The 23,267-nt window shown below is 40.3% G+C and overlaps 1 protein-coding gene across 1 annotated transcript; it reads right to left on the bottom strand.

Moving 5' to 3' along the window:
- Positions 1 to 1,387: 1,387 nt before the first annotated feature.
- CUNH5orf22 (chromosome unknown C5orf22 homolog) lies at positions 1,388 to 23,057 on the bottom strand. Its single transcript, XM_042690513.1, has 9 exons — positions 22,880 to 23,057; positions 22,047 to 22,192; positions 19,405 to 19,554; positions 16,102 to 16,528; positions 14,266 to 14,328; positions 13,793 to 13,914; positions 11,405 to 11,471; positions 6,887 to 7,026; positions 1,388 to 3,704 (listed from the first exon to the last, which is right to left on the bottom strand). Exons 1-9 carry the CDS (start codon positions 22,958 to 22,960, stop codon positions 3,572 to 3,574), a joined length of 1,329 nt encoding a protein of 442 aa, XP_042546447.1. The 5' UTR covers positions 22,961 to 23,057; the 3' UTR covers positions 1,388 to 3,571.
- Between the last annotated feature and the right edge of the window lie 210 nt (positions 23,058 to 23,267).

Genomic DNA, 23,267 nt, shown 5'->3' with positions numbered 1-23,267 from the left:
CATGACCCTGGACACCCTCCTCACCCTTGTGCTCTGTGATATTGCCTATTCTCAAGTTTTGGAGAAGAGGATGAAGGGCAGCTTTGGGGAGAAAGACATTATTCTTACCAGAAAAGCTATTCATATTTTTTTCCTGGAGAAAATATGCTATATTTCAGCCAAATGGTAGGCATTAAATCAAACTGCTCCTCAGCTGTTATTTGTCACTTGGAAAGGATGAACATATATAAAAAAATCTTTCTTTTGCCCTTATCTCAAAAAATTTACCAAGCATTGAAAAATCCTGAAAGTAGATTTTTTAAGCTTTACCCATCTCAGCTGTGAAGCCAGTTAAATGTAAAAAAAAAATAATACTCTTAAAATTATTTCAAGTTAGCTGGGTGCTGGTGGCTCACGCCTGTAACCCTTGCTACTCAGGAGACTGACATCTGACGATCATGGTTCAAAGCCAGCCTGGGCAGGAAAGTCCGTGAGACTCATCTCCAATATACCACCAGAAAACCAGAAGTGGTGCTGTGGCTCACGTGGTAGAGCACTCGCCTTGAGCAGAAGAGCCCAGGGACAGCGCCCGAGGGCAAGCCCACCACTGACCAAAACAATTTTTTTTTCAATTTTGAGAAGTCCAACGTTTCCATCTTTCAATATCTGTACATGTATTTTTTTTTACTGGCACTTAGGACACAAATGCAGGATGTCTTGGTTGAGTATCTCCCTATTTGGGATACACAGATAAAGTAGGCCCTGGGAGGAGACTTGAGCTGGTACAACTTCTTTCCAGGCTTTGCCTTTGTTTTAGGGATTTTAGAAAGAAACCTTTAAACAAGGTTAACTAGATCTTGGCTCCAACCATCCCAGTTCCTGAATGGAAAGAATGCTTCTAGGTCTCCCTCCCCTGAACAACCTAACCCACCTTGATTGTTGAGTTAAAGACTGACTCATAAAACAGGTTGTAATCTGGCTCTAACTGGCAACACCATGTACTTATGGTAAACCCTGCCTTTTGCACATGCTTACGGTAAACTCCTATTGGCCACCTGTGTGTGGTCTGGTTTGACCATACAATCCTTTGTGTGTTATGATCCCATTGGTCACCTGCATGTGACCAGGATCGACCTCATGGATTTTGCCTTTAAAAACCAAAGAATGGGGGTCGCTCGGGGTCGCAGTATTAGCTCCCGAGCCTGTGCTGCGGCCCTGGCCCATCAATGTAGGAATCTTTTTAATAAAGTTGCTTCTTTATTAACAACTTGGGCTCTGTCACTCCGGACGACTAGGTAGGCTTGCCTGCCTGAATAGGGGTCTTCCTACTACACAGACGTAGTTTGCTAATTTGGTTCTTATAACAAGCAGCAAGTAAATTTTATTCTTCGAAGAGATAATCAGAGGGTTCTTGCAAAGGAATCCTATGCTCTTTTATTTAACCTGAGTTCCAACAAGGATGAGTCACATCAGAGTTCATAAGAAGCATAAGTAAAATAAAACTTGATTTACAAGTCAATTACAGAAGAACACATACCATTAGTGCTAGTTTGATTTAAAACTTCAAAACACATCTTTTAATTTCATATAACACCAAACAGAATTTATTCATAGTAGCAATGCATATTTATAGAATCCTAACAAAAATGTCAAACCTTAAAAAATATTGTATAATTTTGCAAGTGTGATTTTTACAGCAACATAAACCACTTTTTTGTATCCAAGTGGACAGTTAAAGCAGTTTGGCTTTTTATGACATCAATAAGTGTTTATACTATTCCATGTGGAAATAAGTTTGTACAACAAAAATTCACGGGCAAATAGAATCATTGGAAAAATGAAAGCTCTATTATCTGAGTGGCAATGGTACCTTGTCCTAGAATATCAGTTGGGTGACACTATGATTTTAGCAACATGCAAATCTGCAGGTAGTCATGTGGAAGAGGCCTGAAAGTTACCTGCAATAAATGAGAGCTATGTGAAGGCTGAAGACCACTAGGTATGTTCTTTTTTTCCTTCTAGGCCATTTTATCTTTTAAAAGTAAAGAAATAAAGTAGATAGTTTAAAATGATGATTTTTAGACAAAAGGCATAGTGAAGAGCAGAAACCTTCACTTAATTCCTAATATTAGGACTAGCTCAGAAGCCTGATATGGTGGCACTGGGTATAATCCAAACATTAGGAGGCTGAGGTGGAAGATCTCAACTGGAGACACTGTTTTATTTTATTTTATATATATCTTAGGAAGAGGGTCTGACTTATAGTGAGCTGATACAGTACCTCACAGGGTTATCACCTTTGTTTGTAAGAAAGGGAACACTGCTACATCCTTTCAAATGGCTTTTTTTTTTTTTTTCAGACAGTTGTTCCTCCAGCCCTAACCACAAGGATCAACTTCAAACCAGCCTGAATGAATCGCCCAACCACTGCTCGAGGTGATCTACAGTGACATGCTCAGAGACAGCCTTTTGACCATTTTCAAACATGCGATGTATGAAGCATGATCTCATGTGCACACATGCTGAAATGTGCCCACCTCTATGTGATAAATATGTCTGAGTCTCCTCAATGAAATTCCCTAACTTTCTTTAATTTGGGAATAGACGTTGTTTTGGGAACCATTCCCTTCTTTGAGCTCACAGCTGGGCTTATTTAGTTCAGACTCACCAAGAAGTCAATGGCTGTTTTCAGTTACATTAGGAAGGAGCTGGTGGAAGACAGTTCTGTCGTTGGGTGTGTATGGCAGGCCAGAATTAGAAGTGTAACTTTTTAACTTACTTTTTCATAAAAAAATCGCTTTATCTGAAAAAAACTGTCAACGCGGACTGCCACAAAACGGCATGCAGGAGCTAGTGTGACAACTGATGTCTACAATGACCCCTAGAGGCACAGACCTCTGATTAGTTAAAAAGAGAAAACACAAAAGAAGGGAAGTCTTGTATGGCCAAGTCTGCTCAGTGAGCCTGTTTAATAAACACCATGCTGGACCATAAGTGCTAACAGACCATAATCCCAATAGCTCTGGGGATGTAGACTTCCTCTATCATTTTCATGGATTGGTAAGGTTTTGTTTTTTTGGCACTAGCTTTTGAGAACTTTCCTTTCCTATGATGGCTCTAAGAACCTAAGACATATTTATGGTTGTCTTTTCCTCCTTTGCAATACTGCTAACAGCCCATGATTTCCTTCTCATCTGCCTCCCCGTGAGGGCCGGGGTCTTGTGTATTCTGTTCCTTAGTATAGGTAGTTCTTAATAAAATATCCACGAGTTGAACAAACAAATAAATAAATACATCTCATTAAGTCCATTTTGCCTAGGAGGTGGGGAAGAGGAAAAATAACTCTCACAAAAAGAAAGGGGATGATAGATAAGGAATATTTCCATTAACTGGGGTAGTAGTAATCCCCCTCCCCCTCACTGAAGAAACCTGCCATCATTCAAACACTGATAATATCTGTTTAGAGATTCAAAGTAGCTGAAAGATTTCAACCGAAAGTTATAGTAAAAAGTGTTCTCTGGAAGACTCATTTGCAACAACGAACACCCCGTTACTTTATATAACTAAAATGGAAGCTAGGGTTCTGGCCATTTCAAGATGGAGCAGACTCTGCCAAGTATACCAGATGAGTGTCCAGAGTCCCATAGAGGGAGCGCAGCACGCCAAGGACCTTCTCTTGGATGCTGTCAACTTGTTCCGAAGGACAGTACTCATCCAGACTTGACCTGGAACCAAGGAGAGAGAGAGAGGAAAACTACACATAAATAGATAAAACCATCCGTGCGGAGGAAAAAGCTGCATGTGCTGCGTTCAATGTGAAACAGGAATGGAGGTGTATGAAATTCACCAGGAATATGAAAACATTTCTAAAAAATGTTAACCGTATGTCAGTGTTATAAATATGTTCTCTAAGGATCACCAGTCACAGTGATAGACACAAAAAGAATTGTCCCAGCAAGGAAGAACTTACTTCTGCAGAAGAGTGTGCCATCAGCCAAAAATCTAGCAAGCAAGAATAGGCCCTTTGCTCTCATACTTTTCCCTAAGCAGCAGGCCCCACCCCTCTGCTCAGATTGGTTGAGCTCAGTTCACCATCTGCTCTCGATTGGCTAGTTTGAATAGGGTAAGATGTATTTACAGTGACCAACCATTGAAAGATTTCCAAATAAGATTAACAAGTTATCTCAAAATATACCCAAACCCTCTGCTATTTCTTAAACAATCAAAGGTGTGTTTCTGAGGTGTGTCTTAATTCCTACTTGGAAAAACCAATTGACACAAACACCTTACATTTCAAAAATCCTTCCTTATCCAAAGCAGTTCTTCTTTCCTTTCCTATTTGTGGACAATGTCTTAGCAAATTCATCAACCTGAGTCTAGCCATCAAGCCAAAGAATCTTTAAGCAACCCACATTGATAGAAAAGACAGTTATATCTCTCAGTCCAGTGCATTACATGAATTATGTTCTTTCATGTTCTTGGCAATGCTATAAAACAGGAAGGCCAGGTTAACTTTGATTTCCAACTTGAATGAAGAAGTGCCTAGAAGACTAATAAGGTTTGTCTGTAAGGGCTCCCCCAGAGACGACAGCTGGGAGTGCAAGTCTAAAGAATGGCTGATCTGATCCCTGGATGGGTTCTGCAAGTGATCGCAGCAGGAGGTGGTGAAAGGAAGGAGGTAGGACCTACAGCAGGAAGTAGATCACTGAGGTGTATGTCCTTGGGGGCCATCTTTTCTTGGTCCCTTCCAGTATTCATTTTTCTCTGCTTCCTTGCCTCTGGGGGCCACCAAATCCTCAGAAACTAAATAAATCCTTTAAGTTGCTTCTTTGTTATTGGGTCACAGAGAAACAAAAGACAAACTAATATAAGAGAGAATGACTATTAAAGGAATCTAAAGCCAAGAAAGATTAACCCATGCAAGGTCAAACACCTTGTAAATGCTGGGGATTGGGGTGGAATTCTGTGATGTAAGCCACAGTGTTCCTACAGGCTACACCTCCCTTGGAAGGGGATGTCACTTGGGAAAACAGGGCTTATTGCTTTAATGAAATGTGGGCATGTCCTGGGGTTGGGAATGGCACCTGAGAAAGGTGCCATGTGGAGTGGGGCACAGATTTTGAGAACTCACCAAGGAGAACTTGAGAGTTACACTGCTAACTGAACGTCTTCGGCTAATTATAGCTAGATTAAGATGTGAACTGATTGGTATCAGTCTGGATTGGGGTGCGAAACTCCATTAAGAGGATGGATCGAGGAAAGTGACATAACTTTTTTGAAGCAAGTGGAATTAGCTGCAGACTCCTTTGCATAAGTATTTTAGATCTACAGCAATCTGTAAAGCCTCTGACAAACTCATGACCAGGTTACTTTCAGACACAGTAAAAATATGACTAAGAGCATGTTAAATGATGAAATACTAACATATACATACATATAAAGATCTACTCAAAGGTCCATTAGTAGAAGATTAGGGAAGTAAGCTTTAACAAACAGGTGTACCTCAATGCTTCCAAACAGATATCTGATTTCTTTTAAACATCATTAGACTACCCATTGATACTACCCTTAAGACAGAGTTTTGGAAATTTGGAGGTACATTTTGATTGTCAGGACTGGGGTGATGCTGCTCCCATTGCTCGTGGGCGGGGGGGGGGGGGGGAAGAGGAGAGGTTGGGCTACTGGATGATTGACACTGCCCCATATCCTGCAACATAACTACCCTGTGTCCTTCATACTTTCTAAAGTCCTGAGCGCTCATTCACGTTAGAAACTAGTTTCAACATTCTTTCTTTTGTCCTCTGAGATAGAGACTCACTATGTGTAACACCGGCTGGCCTCAAACTCTTGACTCTTCTTATGTGTGAGGATTACAGGTATGCACTACTATGCCTGATTTAGGTTTTAATTTTGTCTGCCTAACATACATGCAAAGTGTTTTTTAAAAAAAAATGGGTTAAATAAAACAGTAATCTGTAATCTTAGCTACTCAGGAGGCTGAGGTTTGAGGATCTATAGTTCAAAGTCAGCCCAGGCAGGAAAGTTGATGAGATGCTTATCTCTAATTAACTAGCCCAAAGTCCAAAGTGGAGTGGTGGTTCATTGGTGGAACACTAGCCTTGAGGAAAAAGGCTCAATGACAGAGCCCAGGTCCTGAGTTTAAGCTCTAGGACCTACATAAAAACAAAAACTAGGGGCTGGAATGTGGCTTAGTGGTAGAGTGCTGGCCTTGCATGCATGAGGCCCTGGGTTCAATTCCTCAGCACCACATAAGCAGAAAAAGCCTGAAGTGGCTCGGTGGCTCAAGTGATAGAGTGCTAGCCTTGAGCTGAAGAGCTGAGGGACAGCACCTAGGGCCAGAGTTTAGGCCCCTTGACTGACAAAAACAAAAACTAACCAACCAACCAACACTCTCCTCAGGAAACGGATTAGATAGGAACTGTATTTTCCATATGTCTAACTACTCTGTGAATTAAGGTAAGAGTGGATCTCAAATTGAGATTTTTACTAAGAGGTTGTTCAGCTAGAAAAAATCCTGTCATTAGCAGTGCCATTTGTGGCACCTGGCCAAAGCAACACACAGACATCTGTGTGCACTGGTCACTGTAAGATATTCTACAGGGGAGAACCTGTCGTCTGGCCTTTTCTCGTTTCTAGAGGCTGCCTGCTTTCCTCATCATGTGGCCCCATCCTCCTTCAGAGCCAGCAGGCTTCCAGTCTTCCAAGCTCTCTGACTTCTTGCCTCCCTCCTAGTAGGACTCTTGTGATAATGCTGAATGCCCCCTAACAATCCAATATAACACTGCTCAGCACCTTTGAGTTAATCATACCATGAATGCTTTTGCTCCACGAGGTGACATATTCCAGGCTGCAGAGATGAGGACATGATGTGGCCTGCCCTGCTTACCTTGCGATCGTCACAAGGGTAGGCTTGGGTAGATTTTTCAGTAGGTGATAGACAGACTGAACAAGACACTCGATTTCTTGTTCAGTGCTGATGTGGTGAGGAAGTTCTGAGTAATCGCAGGTTAGACCAGCTTGGTGAACCTGAAAAGAACAAAAACAACGTTGACTGTTTATTCTGAGAAGTTTTTTAAGTTATTCTTTTTAAATTATTTTTTTGTTTCTGGATTTTTTTTTTCCTTGAAAGTATCTAAGTTGCAAGTGTTATCTGTTCTCTAACATTTTGGTAGCATCGGCCTATGTATTGTCTGGGCCTGATGCCTTTCCTAGGAGTTTTTACTACTACTTCTTTTTTTTTTGGGTCCGGTCGTGGGGCCTGAACTCTGGGCCCAGGTGCTGTCCCTCAGCTCTTCAGCTCAAGACTAGCGCTCTACCACTTGAGACATAGTGCCACTTCCGGCTTTTTTCTTTTTGCTTATGTGGTGCTGAGGAATCGAACCCAGGGCCTCAGGCATGCAAGGCAAGCGCTCTACCACTGAGCCACCTTCCTAGCCCTTTACTACTTCTTTATTTTATAATTAGGGATTCATTAGCTTCTCTCCTCTGCTAGGGCCTGGTGCTCTACTTCTGGAGTTATGCCCCTTAGCTCTATCTGTCTACCTAATTATAGACTTCCCTAGGTTTAAAAAGGTGATATAAAACTATATAATAACATAGTCATTTTAATCTTTTTTTGTCGATCATGGGGCTTAAACTCTGGGCTTGGGCACTGTCCCTCAGCTCCTCAACTCAAGGCTAGCACTCTACTACTTGAGCCACAGTGTTGTTTCTGGTTTTCTGGTTGTTTATTGGAGATAACAGTCTCACAGACTTTCCTGCCTGGGCTGGCTCTGAACTGTAATCCTCAGGTCTCAGCCTCCTGAGTAGCTAGGAGTGCAGGCATGGGCCACCAGTGCCTGAAAATTTTAATCTTTTTATCACGCTATTTTATTTACTTAATGAATGCACTTAGTACTATATTCAAAGTTTTCAGAAGGTAGTAAGAAAAGTGCTAGTGGCTCACACCAGCAGTCTTAGCTTACTCAGTAGGCTGAGATCAGAGAATGTCAATATGAAACCTGTGGAACAGAGAAATTCATGAGATTCCATCTTCTTCAACTAGAAAAATGCTGGACCAGAGGCATGGTACCAATAGTAGGGTACCAGTCACTAGTGAGCAAGCTGAGCAAATGTGGGGCCCTGAGTCCAAGCCCTAGTACTGACACCAAAAAGAAAGAATAGAGTTTTCTTTTTTTTTTTTTGGCCAGTCCTGGGACTTGAACTCAGGGTCTGGGCACTCTCCCTGTTGCTCAAGGCTAGGGCTCTACCACTTGAGCCACAGCACCACTTCTGGCTTTTTCTGGTATGTGGTACTAAGGAATTGAACCAGGGCTTGATGCATGCTAGGCAAGCACTCTACCACTAAGCCACATTCCCAGACCAAGAATTGAGATTTCTTCCTGCCTTATTTAATGTGGTGTTTATTTTGTGTTATGTACTACTTTGTGTATACCCATACACTACTTCTTGGTATTTCCGTACGTTTTACATGTAAATGAATGGTGTTCTAGTGTTAGCACTAAAGTAAATCTTTCTGAACGCTAGAAGTAGCTCACAGGATGCTTTTTGCAACTTTGGATTTAATGTTTTAACAACCAGAACTCTAATATATCATAGTTTTGGCTTAAGTATATAATACACAGAAACATACTATATTTTATGGCTTGCTTTGGATACACACCAAAGATTTAATTGGCAACTATCTGTCAACATATTAAAGTGGTGAGTTCTTCATTTTGGGAGCGGGTAGTGGTGGTGCTGGGGTTTGAACTTGCACTCTACATGTCTGCTAGGCTCTACCACTTGAGCCATATTCGTAGCCCAGATTCTGCATTTTCTTTTCCACTAAAATGATCAAATAATTCAATGATCTGACATTGTAGCAAGTATGCATCCAGATACATAATCTGTGATTGAGCCCTACCATTTCTTCTCCCCAGATACCAGAGTCTCCCTCTCCCCAACAAATCCAGACACAATGTAACAATGAAGGCACACCAGCCTGAGGATACAATTCATTGTCTCAAAGCATTTTGAAACCCTGTCTTCTAACTTTTCTTTTTTTTTTTGTTTCCTTTCCCTACCACCTTGCTAGATCTTCCAGACAAGATCTAAACTGTACCTTTATTATTATTTTAAAAAATTTATTTTTATTTTATTGTGAAAATACTGTACAGACGGGTTACAATTACATGGACAAGATAATGGGTACCTTTCTTATCAAGCATTGTAGCCTCCTTATTTGTTTCCCCTTCCCATCCCCCTTCCCCCTCCCCCCCAATGTAACTTTATTATTCTTTTTTTTTTTTTTTTTTTTGGGTCTGATCGTGGGGCCTGAACTCTGGGTCTGGGCACTGTCTATCAGCTCTTCTGCTCAAGGCTAGTGCTCGTGCCACTTCCGGCGTTTTTTTCTTTTTGCTTATGTGGTGCTGGGGAATCGAACCTAGGGCTTCATGCATGCAAGGCAAGCACTCAACCACTGAGCCACCTTCCCAGCCCCCAACTTTATTATTCTTAACAGTACCATTAAAAAAAAAAAAGGAGTAAGCCTTGTGCTGATCCAGAGTTAACCATGATATTCTTTTGCTGGTATTTTTTTCTGGTCGGTCATGAGGCCTGAACTCTGGGCCTGGGCACTGTTCCTCAGCTCTTCAGCTCAAGGCTAGCGCTCTATCACTTGAGCCACAGCACCACTTGCGCCTTTTTCTGCTTATGTGGTACTGAGGAATTGAACCCAGGGCCTCATGCATGCAAGGCAAGCACTCCACCACTGAGCCACCTTCCCAGCCCTATGTTTTGTTTTGTTTCATTTTTTAAAATAAGTCAAAGATTTACTCCTTAGCTAGGCACTGTTTTTCTCACACCTGCAATCCTAGCTACTCAGGAGATTGAGATCTGTGGAAAACCCATGAGACTCCCATTTTCAATTAACCACCAGAAAACTGGAAGTGGAGCTGTGGCTCAAGTGGTAGACTGCTCGCCTTGAGCAAAAAAAGCTCACTGACAGTGCCCAGCCCTTGAGTTCAAGCCCAATGACCAAAAAATATTGTTTTTAGTTCTTAAACAGCAGCTCAAATATAGTGGTTTCACTATATTCCACAAAACTGAAGTAAACATGAAAACAATTACAGGATTAAGCAGAGCAGAAGTCTAATAAATAGACACTTGGAAGACTCAGATCTGGAATAAATTCTAAGAAAGAATTCCTTGAACTTTTGTGCTTTTATGACTGGTGGTGTTGGCATTTGAGCTCAGGACACTTGCTAGGCAGGGAAATGTATTCTCTCAGTCCTTTCTTCTTCTTTTTTTTTTTTAAAGGTAGGGGCTGAATTTTTTCTAAGGCTACCCCTGGACTGCCCCTCCTAGCTGGGATTATGGGCATCCGCTATCATGCTGATGATGGTTTTGTTATCTCCCCCTACTGCCAAGTTGAATCCCACACCTCCTTATCGCTACCTCCAAAGTGAGTACCACTATGCCTGGCTTTCATTTGAACTTTGTTTTTTTTTTTGGCTGGTTGTGGGCCCTGAACTCTGGGCCTGGGTGCTGTCCCTCAGCTCTTCAGCTCAAGGCTAGCATTCTAACACTTGAGCCATAATGCCACTTCCGGCTTTTTCTGCTTATGTGGTATGGAGGAATCGAACACAGGGCCTCATACATGCAAGGCAAGCACTCTACCACTGAGCCAACTTTCCAGCCCCTCATTTGAACTTTTTAAGCTCCAGTTTTTTTTCCATTTCAAATACTGATTATAATTTCAAAGATTGTAAAATGAAAGAAAAAGCTATGATTAAATATACCTTTGGACACAGCATGTACACCACAGCTAGTATATACAGTGTAATATTCAAGCCGTGGCTCTCTCCTTTCATTTTATCTTTTGGTTTTTATAATCAGATGTTTGGACTTAACTCTTCGTTGGTGAAATAAGACCTGATCATGAAATCATCAGTAACAAAAAATACATAGTATTTTTGCTTCATATAGAAAATAGGAGAAAAAAATTTTTTTTCTGAGAAAACTTTTCCAGCATTTTGGGTTTCTTAAGTGTTTTTTTTGTTATGTTTGTTCTTCATGATTCATTCAGACACTAAAAAGGCAAACCATCTTAACAAAAAGCACCTATTTTAACCCAGAAATGTACCTTTATAAAGGGTCAATTTTAAGCCTAGGTGGTAGTGGCTCACACCTATAATCCTAGCTACTCAATAGGCCGAGATCTGAGGACTGAGCATGAAGCTAGTTTGAATAAAAGAAGTGTATAAAACTCTTATGTCCAATTAACCCGAAAAAATCCAGGAGTGGAGGTGGTAGAGCACCAGCCTTGAGTGAAAAAGCTGAAAGAGAGGGAAGAATTCTTAAGTTCAAGTCGCCCCCCTCCCCTCCAATGCCCATGAAGTTATAGTTTAATTATGATAGTTACCATCTCATAGTCTGGCACTTCCATCCGTTTTTTCAAACTCTGTACAAGTGGAAGTAGTGATTCCATTCTGGGAAAAAAGCCACCCAGTCAATAAACAGAAAATGACAGTACCAAGTGACACAGTGCACTTAGCAAGCATGTAACCACGATGACATGCATCATAGGATGCTTGGGAGATGAAGGTAATTAAGAAATAAATGAAGATAATTAAGAAATAAATGTTCCCTACAATCTCATCCAAAGTTTTTAGTTATGTTTTTCTCCTTCCAATTTCAGCTCCCATCTGATCTTCCACTGGTGCAGTTTTGTTGAGCCCTCAAGTCTGCTGTGGAGCTTCTTGCAGGGCTGTGCGGCAGGCATAGTGCAGCTCAGAGGAACGTGCCACTGTCCACAGGCTGGATTTAAGAAGCAGTCTTAGGTTTCCATGCTTAGCTTTGCTGCTGTCGTTCAGGACTTAAGCTTGGTTTGAGACCTCACAAAATCACAAAATAGTGGGTACTTTTCAGCATTTCGAGAAGGGCTTATATCTTGTGACTTATTTCTCTTTCATCATAATTTCAAGAAAGAAGACATTATTTTTAGAACTCGTTCCTTATGCTGAAGAGATAAAGTATTAACTGACTAGTATTTATTGAGGTAGTTAGACTATGATGAATTATTCTTCTATGTCACTGCTTTAATGACAATAATTAAGGCTTTATGACTTTTGCATTTCAGGACTGCTTCTGAATATATTACTTTTAAAAAAGCTTTTTTTGTGTGTGTGTGTGCCAGTCCTGGGACTTGAACGCAGGGCCTGGGTGTTGTCCCTGAGCTTTTCTGCTCAAGGCTAATGCTCTACCATTTAAGCCACAGCTCTATTTCCATTTTTGGTGGTTAACTGGAAATAAGGTCTCATGAACTTTCCTGCCCCGGTTGGTTTAAAACCGTGATCCACAGATCTCAGCCTCCTGAGGGTAATTAGGATTGTAGGTATGAACAATAACTAGCATATGGCACAATCTTTTATTTTTAAGTAAAAGCTACAATGAATATTTTGAATAGGTATCTAGCAAAATGAGTTCTTTCTTGTTAATACATGTCATATAATCTTCGAACTATGATTCCTCTCTAAAGAGGCAACCACTGTCCCTATTCCTGTACTTCTTTGCAGAGCCAATAACTTCAGTAATCATCCCATGAGAACTCTTGATGACTGCTCAGGTTCTTCGGAAGTCCTAGGATTCCAGCTTTCCATTGAATGTTGCTGTCTCATGACTGACTGTCACATTTATACTACAGTGAAAACAGCCTTAGAGTTTTTATAAAGAGCTACTTCAGGTCTTCTATAAACATGAGAATGTAATGATGACTTTCAGTTTCCAGGCTTTTCGAGTTTACCTGACTTAAAGAATTATATAGAACAAAGTAGCTCTGGGAGTTAACCAATATTCTTTTATGCCAAGCTCAGTGACAAATTTTGGGCTTTCACTGCTACAGGACTTTTTTCATACTTTAAAGTTAAGATTAACAATGTGAGAATTGGACAAATAAATGAACTGATGAAGATTCTGGCCTTTAAATCCTGATTTCATATGTAATAATCAGATTGAAAACAACTCTTCTACTCATAAGCATTGTTTAAAAAATGATACATAATAATTGTACAATTTCATAGTTGATATTTAGTCATTGTACACATTCACAAAACACAATGTAGTACTTTGCTATATGTACATTCGTTACTCTGTGATCAAGGTACTTATCATTTCTTCATTGAGCTATTCTTAGAAGGAGGCATGTTTTCATATTATAATTTACTTATTACTAGGTTAATTTTTTGTTCTTATTCTACTTAGTACAGGGGTAGCCCAAGAATTGATCTAGTAGGGAAGCAATTACACAGTAACTAATGCATACCCTTCATGATGAGACTCTTGGCAGCTTACTTAAACTCTGGGCCTTGGTTCCCTCATCTATAGAATGGACATAACTACAATAAAACAATAGATTGCTACAAAGAATCTATGAATGGGAAATTCATAATGAACACTTAAAAAAGCACTCAATAAATACTACTGTTGGAAAACGGAACAGTAAAATTAATAGTTTTTTTTTTTTTTTTGGGTCCGGTCGCGGGGCCTGAACTCTGGGCCTGGGCGCTGTCCCTCAGCTCTTCAGCTCAAGGCTAGCGCTCTACCACTTGAGCCACAGTGCCATTTCTGGCTTTTTTCTTTTTGCTTATGTGGTGCTGAGGACTCGAACCCAGGGCCTCAGGCATGCAAGGAAAGTGCTCTACCACTGAGCCACCTTCCCAGCCCCCAATACTGTTTATTTCAAAGCAATTTATCCAACAAACTTGGTTATGTATTTAGGATGAAGGGAGAAAAGTCTGGGAGGTGGTCTTACCCAGGGTTTGAAGCCCATCTCCGGACAGTTTCTTCATCATCACCATCACACAAATCAGCAAAAGCTGCTTCTAAATCTTCTAATTGATGAATTCGAGTATCAACAATATCTGCTAAATCATCCTTCAAAAACATTGAAATACTGAGATAATATCCTTTCTAAAAGCAAGTAAAATCCTGTTATTATAAAAATCGGTTTAATTAATCCTATAAAAAATGATTCCATGTGCTAATTGTGGGCTTTACCAATAAATACCTAAGTGTGCACATACACACACACACACACAATTTAGATAGTTCTTGGCGATTCACTCTAATAAGCTATAAGATTTTTTTTTTTTTTTATAGGTCGTGGGGCTTGAACTCTGGGCCTGGGCGCTGTCCCTCAGCTCAAGGCAAGTGCTCTACCACTTGAGCCACAGTGCCACTTTGAATACGTGATATGTAGATAAACCCTGAGGAAACAGTGCATACCTTAGTGGGGTTACTCCCAGGCCTTTGAAACTGGTAAAGTTCTTGTAATATTTTGTGCTCCTCCTGCAAAACAAAATGCACAATCCTAAGGTTAATGTCCTTAAGTGATCCACCTTTGACAGAAAATATCTTAGACGATATTCAGATTTGTCTAGGAGAATCAGGCAAAATGTTCAGATTTTCATTATGAAGATTATTTTCCTTACGGCAAGTCTGTCTATCTGAGCATATCAATAAAATATGAAAATCAGGTATGGAAGAAGACTAGCTGGCTAAAGGAGTATGAGATGAAAGTACTGCTAATAATATCTCATTATATAAATGGCTCTAAATAGATTTTAGCCGTTTCTCGGAGATATATGTCTTTGAGGAGAACAGTAAACTCCAAGTTCACTGTACAGCCAATTCTCTAGAAATAGAACTCTGGAGCACAAAGGCAATCTTGGAGGCAGACTGACAGACTCAGAACTTGGATAAGACTCCATGCAGGAGAAAGATGCTATCCCTAGACTCTAGGAACATAGCTAGGTGAATCCATTATACAATGGATGCATTTGGCCCCAATACTCTTACTAAGACTTCTCCAGGAAAAAGTTATTCCCAAGAGCTACATATTTTTATATATATGTATGCATATATATATGTATGTATATGCATACATATATGTGTATACATTATATATGCATATACATACATACACACACATATATATATACATATACACACATATATATATACATATACATACATACTTTTTTTTCCCCTAGTCCTGGGGCTTGAACTCAGGCCTGAGTACTATCCCTGAGCCTCTCTGCTCAAGGCTAGCACTCTACCACTTGAGCCACAGCACTACTTCCAGCCTTTTCTATGTATGTGTTACTAAGGAATTGAACCCAGGGCTTCAGGCATGCTAGGCAAGCACTCTACAATTAAGCCACATTCCCAGTCGACTAGAGCTAAAATTTATTACTCATAATGATGTGGCGCTGTCCTCAGTGCTTTATGATCAAAACTATCCCAAGGGATGGGTTTGATTAACTAAGTGATTAATAGTACAGTGTTGGGGATTGACTGCATGCTAGGTAAGCGCTATAAAACAGTGGTATAGTCCCAGTCTGCTGGCTATGATGATCATTCTCACTTTATGTGAAGAAACTGCAGGTCAGAAAGGGTAAGTAACTTTCCCAAGATTATAAAGCTAATAAGCAATAGATGGAACAAGGAGAATTTAACTATTATATTTTTATAACATTAAAAACATAGCTATTAAATTATAATATAAGTAAAGTATCCTTTAAAATGCTTAGAACTAGAAGAACATCAGATTTGGGAATTTTCTAGACTTGGGCATCTTTGTAGAGACTTTATTGGTGCATTTTATGGAGTCCCCAAATTTAGATTTTGAAGCAATTTTAGATTTTGGATTTTTTCTGGATTAGGAAAGCTTAGCCTGAATATTAATTTTTTCTTTCTTTTTTGTGCCAGGACTGGGCTTGTACTCAGGGCCTGGGCACTACCATTAGCTTTTTTACTCAAGGCTGGCACCATACCACTTGAGATACCTTCACTTGTGGCTATTGCCATGGGGTCATTAATTGGTGAGTCTCTGCTTGAGCTGGCTTTGAACTTTGAGCCTCAGGTATCAGCCTTCTGAGTAGCTAGGATTACAGGTACGAGCTAATTTTTTCTTAAAGGAGAAAAGGTGATAGAATGTGGCTTCTAAAACCTAAAGCAAGTAACGCTCAGACTATTTGCAGAAGGCTTGCTAGCTCTCATCTAGAAAAATGCCATATAATTCTCAAGCTCCCTGCTTTCAAAGTCCCTTCCCTTATTTACCTGAGTAAACATTTCTTTGAAGGGATTCTTGACAGAAAAAAAGTCTAAGTCAATATCTAAAACAAAAGCATCTCCTTGCTGTAGGACCTGCAGGATGTCTCCCGTGCTCGCTGTACTTTGGCAATGCTGACTTTCACAAACACATGAACACGACGGCTCTTGACTAGACTGGCCGTTCTGTGTTGCTGTGTCCTTTCCTGGCTCTTCTGACTGACAATCGCGGTCTGAAGAGGCAGTGTTCTCTGTGTCTTCCAGGGCTAGCTTGGGCTTCTTGGCAGAAGATTCTGCAGCCTTTCCACCATGGTTGTTACAGAGTCTATCAGGTTTCACCATAATCACATCCAGCTGTAATGGCCTGTGGTTCTCTAGCTGGTCTTCAGGGACATAGAGTCCGTCACTTAGGAAGTAATAATCTGTACTTGTAACCCTGGAACAGAAGAAAAAACTGTTTTAAGGAAGCTGGCATTTCATTATGGCACTGCTGAAAGCTAAGAAAACAACTTACCTGACAAAACTGTCTTTAACACTTGGGACTTCCTATTCTGTAAACAGCATTTGTCAGATCTGGCTACTTGAGTAAGTGCTGGCTGGCCCAGTGGCTGAGCTGGGTAGGGCAGGGCAGGGCAGGAGCTTTCTTCCCCACTCTCTGCTCACTGACATGAAAGTATGGATAGTAGCAAGTTACCCTGGATGAGGACTTTAGAGATGGAAGAACATAAACCCTAGGATATCCTATTTCCCTTTGTAGATCTGCCACACAGGCCTGGACTATTTGGGAATTATCTCAAATATCAGAAAGAAAGCAATTGTCTTGTTTGAGCCAAGTTTGGGTTTTGGTTTCTCCCAACCGATACTTTATTAAAAAAAAAAAATTAAGCACAACTAGCAATAAATTTTCTTTAATAGATGTTCCTCTGACATAGTTCAAAGGATTGTTGAAGCATATGACCACAATTTTTAACATGGGCAGCAATCTAAAAATATCCATACACTTGTAGGGTGCATTTCCTAAGTTGTAGGTTTCTTTCTTTTTTTTTTTTTTAAGATATAGGATGTCACTAGCACATGTAGGCCTTCAACTTCTGGGGCTTGACCACACCCAGCTTGGATTTGACTCTAGACTTATTAGAATGTTCTCAGTTTTTCAACTGTATTATGCTTTGCTAAGCACTTAATAACAACACATCAGATACTTCCCCAAAAGATTAATGACTCAATGAAAATAATGTGTAAGCTTATTAAAATCTGTGCAATCCGAAAGCGAACAAAGACTGTATCTTCTACCTAAATGTATTAACTACCTTCCTTCCTTCCTTCCTTCCTCCCTTTCCTTTTTCCCTCCCTTCCTCTCTCCCTCCCTCCTTCTCTCCTTTTACTTCCCTCCCTACCTCTCTTATTACCTTCGTTCTTCTTTCTCTCTCTCTCTTTTGGCTATACTGGGGTTTTATGTCCAAGGCCTCACAATAAGTAGGCAGGTACTCTACCTACCAACTGAGGCACACTGCATCCCTAAATTTCTATTTTTTAATAATGGAAGGTTTACCATGTTCTTACTTATTATAAGCACACACATAATCTCAGACTGCCTGTCTAAATTCACTGTCTCTCCCATAAATTTTTACTTGAAGGGTTAACTAAAAACATGTGAACATAAACATCTCTTCAATTGTCACCACAAATTGAGTTTCAAACGTCTGTGTTAGATCATATAAAATTATATGACTTTGCAGGTTAAATTAAGCCTTCTCATTTAAGTAGTCAAATCCACTCTTTCATAGAGACCAGTGTTATGTACAACAATTATTATATGTTGGATTCTAATTATTCCTTTCAAGTTATTTAATAAAGAAATACAATGTTCATATACAAAAGAAAGATATTTGTGCAAATGAAGTGAACTATACTACCAAAGTTTAGAGAATTATTAAAATTAAATCACAAATAAAACATTATTTTCAGTGAGACTATTATATTGTATTTTCAATGTATTTTAATCTTATCCCATTATCCTTTAGGTTCTAGATAGCTGTGGTTACACTGCTTAAAATATTCACGCCAGCTGGGTGCCAGGGCTTATACCTAGAACCTTAGCTACTCAAAAGGCTGAGAACTGAGGATTTGTGGTTTGAAGCCAGCCTGGGCAGTAAAGTTTGTGAGACTCTTATCTCTAATAAACTACTAAAAAAGCCAGAAGTGGAGCTGTAGTTCAAGTGGTAGAGCACTAGCCTTGAGGAAAAATGCTCAGGGGCAGTGTCTAGGCCTTGGCTTCAGGCTCCAGGACTAGCATGTCCCCCCTCCCCCTTCCCCCTCAAACCTGCAATTTATCCTATACAAGAGAATCTGAAAGTTAACAATAGGTATTTCTAAAGACACTACAGCATTACAAGCACAGAGAATACTGGCTAAATATACAATAAAAACAGATGTACATGTAACTTAAGACAGAGGATTTTTTGTTTTTGTGCCAATACTGGGTGTTGAACTCAAGGCGTAGGTATTGTCCCTTAGCTTTTTGGCTCAAGTCTAGCATAGCATCATTGCAGCCACAACTCTACTTCTATTATCTTATTTGATGTTTTTGGTTGGTAATTGGAAATAAGAGTCTTAGGGGCTTTTCAGCCCAGGCTGGCTCTGGCTTTGAACTATGATACTACGATCTCAGCTTCCCAAGTTGCTAGGATCACAGGAGTGAGCCACCAGTTCACTCAGAGGATTCAGAGGATTTGATAATAACTTGGGTTAAGTACTCCAAACTTGGGGTGGGGGAGTTGGGGAGGATAGTAGGGATGGTTGGGGGAAAACAAAGGAAGGGTAACAATGTTCAATAGGAAATGTACTCATTCCCTTATTCATGTAACTGTAAGCCCTCTGTACAATATTTTTACAATAAAAAATATAAAAAAGAACTCCAAACTAATTATATTTATGAAATTAAACTCTAAAACCTCCCTATTTACTTGTTGGATATATTAGAAGAAAAGCAGTGAGACATTTCATTGTCTCATTCCTCATTGTGAAATTCGATACACAACAGTTAGGTTAGAAGGCAATAGGAAAATGTCCTATTGAATATATAAATGTACAAGGTATTTCAATGACTTAATGGAGTCTGAATTCCAGAGGATGAAATGAAAGAGGTCAAGAGCTGAAAATGTGTCCTGGTGTTTCAAGAACCCATTTTAAAGGAGTGAGGTTTTAATCTGACCTTATTTGTATACAGGGATATTTACAATGTTATTACATTACAGGAGCCCAAACATAAACGTATTCAGCCCTTTTCATACTTAACTACGAGGAAATTACCTGATTGTTGTGGTAGAAATGTCTTTCCCTACTAAAAAGTGGTGTTTGCCTTCTGCCATTTGCTGAGCCCACGTGGGATGAAACCATATTACATGAGAAAAATGGCCGGCATAAACTGCAGGCATAATCCAATTTTCAATACTTAACTCTCTGCAAAAGAAATAGAGAAGAAACATCAGAATTATTAGAGAGTGCTTCCCCTTCCTTCCCAATATCCTTTCATCTACTTGAGGAGGTTCCTGAGACCTTTTCACAGAATGATCACTAGGTTAATACTATTTTCATGAAGATGTCATTTTTTCTTCCACTGTGTTAGTATTTGCACTGACTGTGGAAAAACACTGGTGGGCTCATGTCCTAGGCAGCACCAACCCCACGGGAGTCATTTTATGCTTCACTGAGAAACACTAGCCAAAACACTAGCCAAAAAAAAAAGTTTCATTGCAGAATTTCCTTAAGGTATTCATTCTTGATTCTAAATATACACTTAAACACATTTTCTGTCACACAAAAAAGAAATGTACAGAAATCACTTCTGCTGTGCACTATGAACCAAAAGGTAGTTCAAGGAAAGGCATGTGTGACTGACTTGAGCTGAGCACCACTTTCTTGTAAGGAATAGTGACCAATAAATTATAGTTATTTAGACTTAAAGTTGAATTGTTGGATTTCATATTTCAACTAAACTTATTGAAGAAACTATCACTTGTCAAGTGTTGTATAGGATCAAATAATATTCAGTTATCTGAAAAGGCTATGACAACACTCTTTCCATTTCCAATCGTAAGTTATAAGAGCTTGAATTTTCATCATACACATCAACCAGAACAACATAATCAACATATTGGATATGGCTAGGAGAACCAAGTTGTCTTCCATATAAAATAACAAAGGTATTTGCAATAAGCAATGCTATTCTTCCCACTAGTTTGTTTTGCAACATATTATGTTTGCAGTATCATTTTCCTTATATTCCTTTTCTTTTTACAATATTTTAAACAATTATTACTTTAATTCCATGTAACAAAGACAATATAACTTATATTAAACATCAACTTGAATTTTAAGATTACAAAGGAGGCTGGGAATGTGGCTTGGTGGTAGAGTGCTTGTTAGCATGCATGAAGTCCTGGGTTCAATTCCTCAGTACCACATAAACAGAAAAAGCCAGAGGTAGTGCTGTGGTTCAAGTGGTAGAGTGCTAACCTTGAGCAAAAGAAGCTCAGGGACAGTGCTCAGACCCTGAGTTCAAGCCCCAGGAGTGGGGGAAAAAAAAAAAAGATTACAAAGGAATCATGAGGCTAAAACATTTAAGAACCATTATTCAAGGACCAATTACGGTATTTTATAGTACTTTAAAAAATATGTCCTTTATAGTATTTTAAAAAATATTTTCATTATGTTTAAGTAGCTGCACAAAGGGGTTACCATTCAAATCAGTTTCTATAAGCACAATGCGTCTTAGTCAATGTCACTACTTTCATAATTTCTCCCATCTTTCCTAACCAATCTTCTCCCCTCATACTTTACCTTCCTTTTTAACTTCTAAAATACAGAAAGTCTCAATATAGAAGGGTAGGACAATGGCAGAGCAATCACATTTCTTTAAGAATTAATTAATTAATTATTAAGAACCTCCAATTCAGTTGGAGGTTTTGGAAAAAGAAATGCAATAGATTGCAAGTAATCTAATAACACTGTCTGTATAGAAGAGACAGTGACAGTTTCAGGGAACTTCACTGCAGAAAAGCAGCAGGATGTTGTTATGTAGAACTCTATTAGTTACAATCTTTCCTAGAGGACAGATGATGAATGATTCATTTTGATTCTATAAAACTGTAAACCAACAGGAGTTTGGCCCTGAAGAGGAACTGAGGCAGGATTCCATACTGAAAAGAAAAATATACAAATTAGGGATGTGTTGCTAATACAACTGTGCTTAGCATCTTTTTTTCTACTTTAGCTTCAGATTTAAAGAGCAAGGGAGAACTTCTTTAGATTACACAGTACTGGGGTTTCAATTCAGGGCCTCAAATTTGTTAGGCTGGTGCTCTACCACTTCAGCCATCCTCCAGCCCTGCTATGGTGGCTATTTTAGAGATGGGAGTCTAGTAGACTTTTCTGCCATGGCTGTCACCTTCTGAGTAGCTAATATTACAGGCATGAGCTTGACTGTCAGATTAGTTTTGAAGTTTCTTCTAAAATTCTACATTCTAAGTTAGAGGTCAGCAACACAGATGTTACTGTTTTTCTTGTTTTGTTGGAACTCAGACATATGGCCAGAAAACCCTACCATGTTTACTGTCTGGATTTATTTTAACCTTCCCTTGAAAAAGGTTTTTAATATGTGGTCATACGGCAATACGAAATGGCCTTGACCTCACCATGTAGCCCAGGTTGACTTCAAATTTGAGATTTTCCTGCTCCACCATCCTGAGTGCTAGAATTACAGCTATGAGCCACCATGGCTGGTTCCTATGTAGCCCAAAGAAAGAGTTTGTCAATATTGCTCTAAATAAAATCAGGAAGGAAAACATAAACCCATGAGCTTAGCAAGTTTAATTCCCTTAATTATTCTACTATACATTGTATTTTAAATATATGAAAAACTGCTAACAACAACAACAACAAAATCACATTACCCAAAGAGTGTTTCCTTATCAAATACCGTGTCTGCTGGCATATTCACAGGAATAAGAAGGTCTGGATGTGAGTCAAAATGTAAAAATCTTATATTACTTGCAGGAAGATGCTTTGAGCCTATGGCTCGGTATATAAAAGGCAGAACCTGTAAGAGACAGACACACATTCAGATGTGGCGTGGAAACCATGAACAAATATTCCAAATATATAATGTTAAGTAAAACGCCACATATATGAAGCATGCTAAATTGTAAAAAAGTGGAAAGTACCGAATTCTACTGTGCAAGAAAATGCATCAGGACTAAGAACACCTAGTCAAGGCCCATGACTAGCTGCATGTTCAAGGCTCCCTGGATTGATTCCTTCCTTCCTACCTTCCTTCCTTCCTTCTTCTTTCCCTCTCTCTCTTCCTTTTTTCCTGGTCTTCTTCCTCTTTTACATGGCTTATTCACCCTACTTTTAAACCAATTTCTTAGGTCCATGGGTCTCTCTTCTTGGCATCCAGAAGTCTAGACCAAGGACCAACTGCCTGCTATGAAGCAGCCACAAACCCCTTTCACGGTTCATAAACGTCGGGCTCCTTGTCAAAAGATGGGAAGACGGTGTGTTCTGGGGTTCCTGTCCCTATGGCCGCTGCCGGGAGCTGAGGACAGGGATGCCGAGGGGGGGGGGGGGCGGGCAGGTCTAGGACCCTGAGCCCCGCAGACAAGAGGTTTCTTGGGGTACTAGGAATCGAACCCAGGACTGCAGCGCGCTAGGCAAGCGCTCTGCCACGGACGTCCTCCACCTCCCGGACTCCGGGGGATTCGGCCCCGGGGAGAAGCCCGCTCACCTCCTGGTGATCCTCCACCACCCAAACCGGGAGCTCGGGATAGCGCCGGAGGCGAGCGCCCTCTCCCGCGGAGTCACTCATGTCTGGGCGCCCGCCGGTCGGCTGGGCCCGGTGCCGGCGGTGCCCAGCGCGGACCCCGGGAGGCTCAGGCCGCGACCCGCCGCCTTCTCCCGGCGGAAACGCGCGCTCACCCGGTTGCGCTTCCGGATTGGAAGATGTTAGCGTAAGGGAGGGGGCGGGCGTCAGACGTTCCTCGGCGAACGATTGGTCTAAATGTCCATCGCTCTCGTCGATGCACCAATCATCGTGCACTAGGCGCTGCAGGAGCTCAAGAGGTTTTTTTCCCCCTCCCTGGGCCCAGCTTTCTCAGGTTTGCTTCATAATTCCC

The sequence above is a fragment of the Dipodomys spectabilis genome, unplaced genomic scaffold (assembly GCF_019054845.1).
Source record: "Dipodomys spectabilis isolate Male_0828 unplaced genomic scaffold, ASM1905484v1 ptg000138l, whole genome shotgun sequence".
Classification (NCBI taxonomy): domain Eukaryota; kingdom Metazoa; phylum Chordata; class Mammalia; order Rodentia; family Heteromyidae; genus Dipodomys; species Dipodomys spectabilis.
This window is presented reverse-complemented; position numbering and strand designations above follow the sequence as displayed.